Genomic DNA, 6,909 nt, shown 5'->3' with positions numbered 1-6,909 from the left:
TTTTACCCTTTTTGCTCAGTCGGCCTATGATGCCTACTGAGTACCTGTTGTGTTGGTACTCATGCTACGCTCTGCATCTATTTCGTGATGCAGGTCCCAGTACCAGTTACCAGCGGTGATTAGTTCCAGCCTCCTTTTGCAGTTGTGATTCGGAGACGAGGGCGAGCACTTGGCGTTTTGGGGTTTGTTCTGTCTCCTTCTTTTGATTTAGCTAGTCTTGTTGCCTTTGAGACACGCTCTGTTGTGGTCCACTTTTGGGACTTGTACTCTTTATTAGATAGCTCTGTACTAGTGACTTCCAGGTCCTGGGAGGGATTTCTGTATATATTTATTTTGGGTTGCTTCCGCTTTGTTATCCTTGTTTAGATTATTATTTTCGCTAGTTTCTGCCCTTTTGCTCATTGCTTGATGTTCTGGGTTACGGGTTGGCTTACCTACTGGTAGGGTATAGTAGGTGTCATCATGACTCGAGAAATCGGGTCGTGACATCTAAGTTGTGTTATTCCAGGTCCCCGTAATCCAAAAAGTTTGATTGATATCTATCTACAACCATTGATAGATGAGCTCAAACAATTGTGGTTTGAAAGCGTTTTGACTTATGATATATCAACTAAGCAGAATTTCGTTATGTGTGCTTCTTTAATGTGGACTATTAATGATTTTCCTGCATACGGGATGCTGTCTAGTTGGATGACAGCTGGAAAGCTAGCATGTCCGAATTGCATGGAAAATAGTAAGGCATTCACTTTAAAGTATGACAGAAAAAATACATGGTTTGATTGTCATCGCCAGTTCTTGCCAATGGACCATGAGTTTAGAAAGATGAAAAATGCATTTAGGAAAAATAAGGTTGAAAGTGACCCCCCACCTCCATTACTCACAGGGCATCAAATTTGGGAGAGAGTTTCTCAATTACCTAAAGTTACAGAAGCTTCACCTTCTAGACTTCCTGGATATGGTGTTGAACATAATTGGACCAAACAAAGCATATTTTGGGAGTTGCCGTATTGGAAGGACAATCTGCTACGATATAATCTAGATGTGATGCACATTGAAAAAAATTACTTTAACAATTTGTTTAACACAGTGATGGATGTTAAGGTAAGACAAAAGACGATCCAAAAGCTAGAATGGACATAAAGAAATATTGTAGGAGAAAAGAGTTATGGCCGCAGGAATTACATAATGGAAAAATAGTTAAGCCCAAAGCCAAATTTTCATTCACATTGGATGAGAAACGTGAAATTATTGAGTGGGTTAAAAATTTGAGGATGCCGGAAGGCTATGCTTCGAATTTAGGAAAGCGGGCAAATATGAATGAAGGAAAATTGATAGGTATGAAAAGTCATGATTGTCATGTGTTCATGGAAACTTTAATTCCTATCGCTTTTAGCCATCTACTCGAAAGGATATGGAAACCGATCACAGAGATAAGTCTTTTTTTTAAAGATTTGTGTTCTGGAAAGTTGTTGGAGAGTAGTTTAGATAGGATGGAGGAAAATATTCTTGTTACTACTACTAAGTTGGAGAAGATATTTCCATGTGGTTTCTTTGATGTGATGGAGCATCTTCCAATTCACCTTATAGGCCCGCCTCGGAGGTCCGGTTCAAACAAGATGGATATATCCATTTGAAATATTCACTAAGTTATATATATTCGGCAAGTCCGTCGCTTTTTGAAAAGCGTCAGGTTAAAAAGTGATGGAGGTGACTGCGTCGCTTTTCCGTCGATTTTGACCAAAAAAATGACACAGTCCGTCATTTTTTGACAATGTTTTAGTAGTGATTTAGTTCAAATACCACCCTTTTTGTCTCCTCTTGAGTTCTCTTGATTTTCCTCTTATGTGATCATTTTGGGAATATGGTTCAACATTGAGTATTCTTGAGACGTCTCCTCTGCCTTAAACTGCTCAGAGAAGAAATGGACGGCTGCATCCCCTATTTGTTGTTTTGTTTTCACCACCTCCCCTTGCTCATTACGTATTTCTGTCAACAATAATTTCTTCCTTCTAAAAATATTAACTAAAGAATTTTCCCCCAAGGCCTAGCTCAAGTGGCAAAAGGTGGAGGATTTGTGGCTTAGGTCGCAGGTTCAAGCCCCACACCATGCAAAACGAAGCTCGGTATTTAAGTGGAGAAGGGTAGAGGGGGGGGGGGATTATCCACCGAGTTTAGAAGGCTGTGATTGGTCCAAAGGGCGGGTCACAGACGGATTTCTCGGTTATCAAAAAAAAATATTAACTAAAGAATTTAACACATAATTTGTTTAAGATATGTTGAGCGTGCTTAAGGTGTATAGTCGGGTGCTTAAGACGTAAGTCTTACGAAACTAAGTCCCACACTTGAATCTCGGTGTGTTTTGCTGGAGCACCGTCCCAGAACAAGTCCCAACATAGTCTTTTAAAATACTGATTAAGATAATATACATGGATTATCTAGTCAATCGAGTAAACTGCAAACTATACTCGCAAACTTTCATAGAGCATTGATCGAACATAGTATCCAAAGAGAATCACTCCTTAGGCGGCTTGAAGGTCTTATCTATGAAACACATCTAGAATCGTCTACTTATATCAGTATTGCATTCTAGGAACAAAGTCCAATACCGCTTTTCTTCTAATTTTTTTTTTTTTCATGATGAATCAGGAAACTAGACACTAATGTAGTACCCTCTTGCAGGTCACCACAATTTAAAAAATGGTGCAATATGTCTCTCATATGAAAATATAATGGGGAATTTTTATAAATTTCACTAGTTTAGAAGTTAATTACTTAGATGCACTTTAGTTTGCAATATTACGTATCTTACCAGATTTTGTTGCCTCTAGATACGTTAGATACATGTATCTCGGATACATGAGGTCAAATTTAGGTGTAATTTGTTCCAGATACATTGTACCAAGTAGATTCATATATATCTAGGATACATAGCAAATCTCGTTCACCTTACTCGCCTCTCTCCCATCTCGTTTGCCACCCTATCATGTATCTGGTATCACAAGTACATGTGAATCACTCCAAATAGATACATGTATCTAGTGTGTATCTTGTGTGATGCACGTGTATCCGGGATATATATGAATCTCGCTCGCGTCTCTCTATATTTTTGTGTATTCGGTAGCAAAAATATATGTATCTAACTGTAAAGATTAGTAGGAAACTCTTAATTAATAGTAAAATATGTAATGTTTTAAAAGTATAAGTAATAATAGTATATATGGTAGCAAAATATTTCTAATTATGTAGTTGTTCCAAATATAGTTGTATCTTAATTTCAATCTTTAATTATTTTTCTTTAATTTCTCGTGACTTTTTGACAGAATAAGACCAAGAGTAGAATGTCACATATAATAAGGCTTCTGTAATACAGACTCACCATAGAATTCCAACAAAGAAATATATGTCATTTACCAATGGAACCATCAATATTTTGGCATATCCACATGATTCAATAATACTATAATTCTAGAAAGTACAACCCATCATAGAAAGCTTTTCCAGACCAACATGGACATTTCCTTTTGAGATATTACTAGTTTTTCCACCATTATTTTCATGAACATTTATCTATAAGAACATTTGTAAAACAGAACATTATTGCTTCAGAAATCACGCTTCTCAATTTGAACAACAAATTAATGTTGAAACAAGTACAACAACAAAATTTGATACTGTTAATGTAAGTTGTATTCAATTTATATTACTGTACAACAAGCAAAACTACATGGATGCAAAAACTAATTAGCTCTATCTATAGTGATTTCCCATCTTGGATGATCATTAGAGACGGTTGTTGGTGTTGACATCCCATTGTTATTATGATTATGATTATTCATTTCTGGATATGGACCGCCATCTTGATTGTTAACTACTACTGGTTTTGCTGCTCTATTCAACAACTTTCCTCTAACTTTCTGCTGCTGCACCACTAGAACTGAAGCTATGATCCCTACATCCGGCGAAGCCAAGAAATCTCCGACTACACCAAGTTCAGGACATTCACTCCACTCCCCAAGACCCACCAGCAAAGGTGACTCTTCATGGTACCTTCCTACAACAATTAAATCATATCTATCTTCTAAGCTTCTAAGTGAAGCAGATAGCCCAACCCCATCTCTTGTAACGCGTTCTTCATATATGAAATTCTCATTCATTGAGTTCTCATAGCGAACTGCTTCAATCAGGCTATTGTCTACCTTTCTTTCTCTGGCATTGTCATAACCAAACATAAGAAAACGGATAAGTGTTACTGAGACATTTGGGTGTCTCGCCAGTCGAGCACCATAGGCTAGTGATTCTGCATCATCTGGACCTCCAATGTAAATCACTGCAACATGGTACCCCTTCTGATTGTTTAGTATAGCCATGGATCCCTTTAGGATTCCACGATCGACTAGTATCCCTAAAGAACAAGGTGCTTTCTTGATGACTTTGGAGTTGATATTTTGTATGGCACGACTTGATGTTCCAATGGAACCATCAATTTCCCAATGCTTGTGAAATGGTAGGATCAAAAATGTGGCGTTCTGGTCCAGTGAAAGGCGACAAATGTCTTCATGCATTAGATCAAAATGCGTGATGTCAGTGAATGGTTGAAGTGTGACACAAGTTTCATAAGCAAGCTCATATTGTCTGAGTGCGTTGATGATTTGCAATGATATTGAAGCATCCTCAGGGATTTCTCCCTGGGTATGATTATGAGTGATAAGAAGGGGAGCAGCTCGACCCACGAGCTCAATGAGTACGAGACCTATGACTCCTATGGGGCTCTGTTCTGTTGCATTGGATGCTTCAAGTAAGTTGACCATAGTTGGTACACTTTGTAGATGGTGAACACAGACCAGTATCCTTAGCTCTGTGTCCGGCTTTGAGTGCTGAAGGGTCCTTCTCTTTGTTGGAGTTTGTTCTTCGATTGAACCAAGGAGGTATTTTAATAGCGGTGTGATGATCACCGTAACTAAAATAACTGAGATAATGATAACCACTGCAAAGTGTTCATCTGTCAGGGCCTAGCATTGATTAGAAAGAGTTCAAATCATTTTTAATCATCATCTCAATTATTCGAAAAAAGAAAAAAAAGGTTTGATGAAATATCACCTCTGAAATTCTCCATAAGTTAAAGAAAACAACATCACAGATGCCTTTAGAATTCAACATGAGACCAACAATGACAGAGTCATGAACGGTTAAGCCGGTGAAACGAGTTATGATAATCATTACTGCGATCTTGATTAGGACTGAAAAGAGAACTAGAAGGCTGATAACCCATAGGGACTTAAAATGAATGGTGAAAACATCTGTTTTGAGTCCACTTGTAGTGAGAAAAACTGGGTACAAAAGCTTGCCAATTGGATAATGAAGTTTGTTGATCAAAGCTGCCCCTAAAGGCGGGCCTTCAGGAATCGCCATGCCTAATAAAAGTGCTCCGAAGAGGAAGTGTTGCCCAATCGTCTCAGCAGCAAATATGTACGTCAATACAATTATCAAAATGCATACAAAGTAGTTTTCCCCAACAGGTTTCCCATCCGGTCTTTGTTTTAATGTCTTCTTAATTGCAGGCCTAACGAAATAAATTGTGAATATGACAAGGATCAAAGGAGAGAGACCTGAACCCATTTTCCGCGGGATAGAATGTTCTTTCTCCACCTGTAATTTTATAAAACCTACTGCACCCATAGTGAATCCAATTACATCACAGAACATAGCTGAAGTAGTCGCTAAACGGCCTTGGTCAGTGTTGAGCATTTGCATTTCTTTCAAAAGGGAACATACGTTAGGAAAACCAACAATGCATTGTGAAATTGCTACAACAGGTAGAGCCTTTGCAAGAGGAGGATCCATAGTGATGAAACTTTGCATAAGTGTTGCCATTCCCAAATTCGATATAAGTGATGAAAACAATACAGAGATGCCTATGATAACTGCTTTTTTCCCTGGCCTGAACATCCTTTTCGAGTCACACTCAACTCCTATAGCAAAAAGATTGAAGAAAACACCAAATGTTGCTGCAGTTTCTAATGCCATAACGCCTCGTGGAGGGAATATTGTTTCTCTCAATACTTCTGAACGTCCCAATGCTGATGGTCCAAACAATATACCACCCTGAAATTGCCATAATCAGCTCATCATATATACATTGATCCAAACTAAAAATGAATTACTACAACAAATAACTGCTTACAAGAACTTGTGCAACAAGGATAGGTTGACCCAAAGGCTTAAGTCCGACACCAATGATGAGGGATGTTAATGAGATAATGGACAGCTGAAATACCATAAGAGGTGCAGGAAATCTTAAAGGATTACGAACTTTATAGCCATTTGAAATAACGTCTGAGTGATCATAACATACAATATTCCGCTCAGAAAATGCATTATCCGTCAAATATGCCGATTTCGCCATTCTCTTAAATTCTTTTTTTCCTTCCTACTTTCTTCTATCTTAACAGATGATGATCAATTCTTTGTTTATTCCATCATCACTCATCATTTTGGTGGATTATATTTGTTTGTTTTCAAGTAAATGGTCTATAAATTCATTAGTTATCTACACACGTATACTCTACTATTTTCTCTCCAACTTACATTGCTCAATTTAAGGACCCTTGCCTCACTTAATATCCTTTTGTTTTTTTAGTTTAAGTTAGAACCAAAAAAATGAAAGGTAGAGGCGATTAGTATTAAGTTAAAAGCTTTTTAGTAAATAATTATAGTTAAAAGAACATTGGACAAGTGCTTTAAAATTATTAATACAAATTGTCATAGAGTTGATTGTTTTTTTAGACCAAAATGACCAGATATCATTAAAACATTTCAAAATACATTCAAAATTTAAATATGTGGAGAAAGTGACATTTCTTTAGTAGTATTGTTTTTTTACTTTACTCAATTTGGTAAACAAACTTAACC

At 37.3% G+C, this 6,909-nt stretch overlaps 1 protein-coding gene across 1 annotated transcript; it reads right to left on the bottom strand.

The window, feature by feature from the left end:
- Positions 1–3,727: 3,727 nt before the first annotated feature.
- LOC125875282 (cation/H(+) antiporter 15-like) lies at positions 3,728–6,407 on the bottom strand. The gene is made up of 3 exons (XM_049556385.1): positions 6,182–6,407; positions 5,098–6,102; positions 3,728–5,009 (listed from the first exon to the last, which is right to left on the bottom strand). Exons 1-3 carry the CDS (start codon positions 6,401–6,403, stop codon positions 3,738–3,740), a joined length of 2,499 nt encoding a protein of 832 aa, XP_049412342.1. The 5' UTR covers positions 6,404–6,407; the 3' UTR covers positions 3,728–3,737.
- Positions 6,408–6,909: the final 502 nt, after the last annotated feature.

Source organism: Solanum stenotomum, chromosome 8, assembly GCF_019186545.1.
Source record: "Solanum stenotomum isolate F172 chromosome 8, ASM1918654v1, whole genome shotgun sequence".
Lineage (NCBI taxonomy): Eukaryota > Viridiplantae > Streptophyta > Magnoliopsida > Solanales > Solanaceae > Solanum > Solanum stenotomum.
This window is presented reverse-complemented; position numbering and strand designations above follow the sequence as displayed.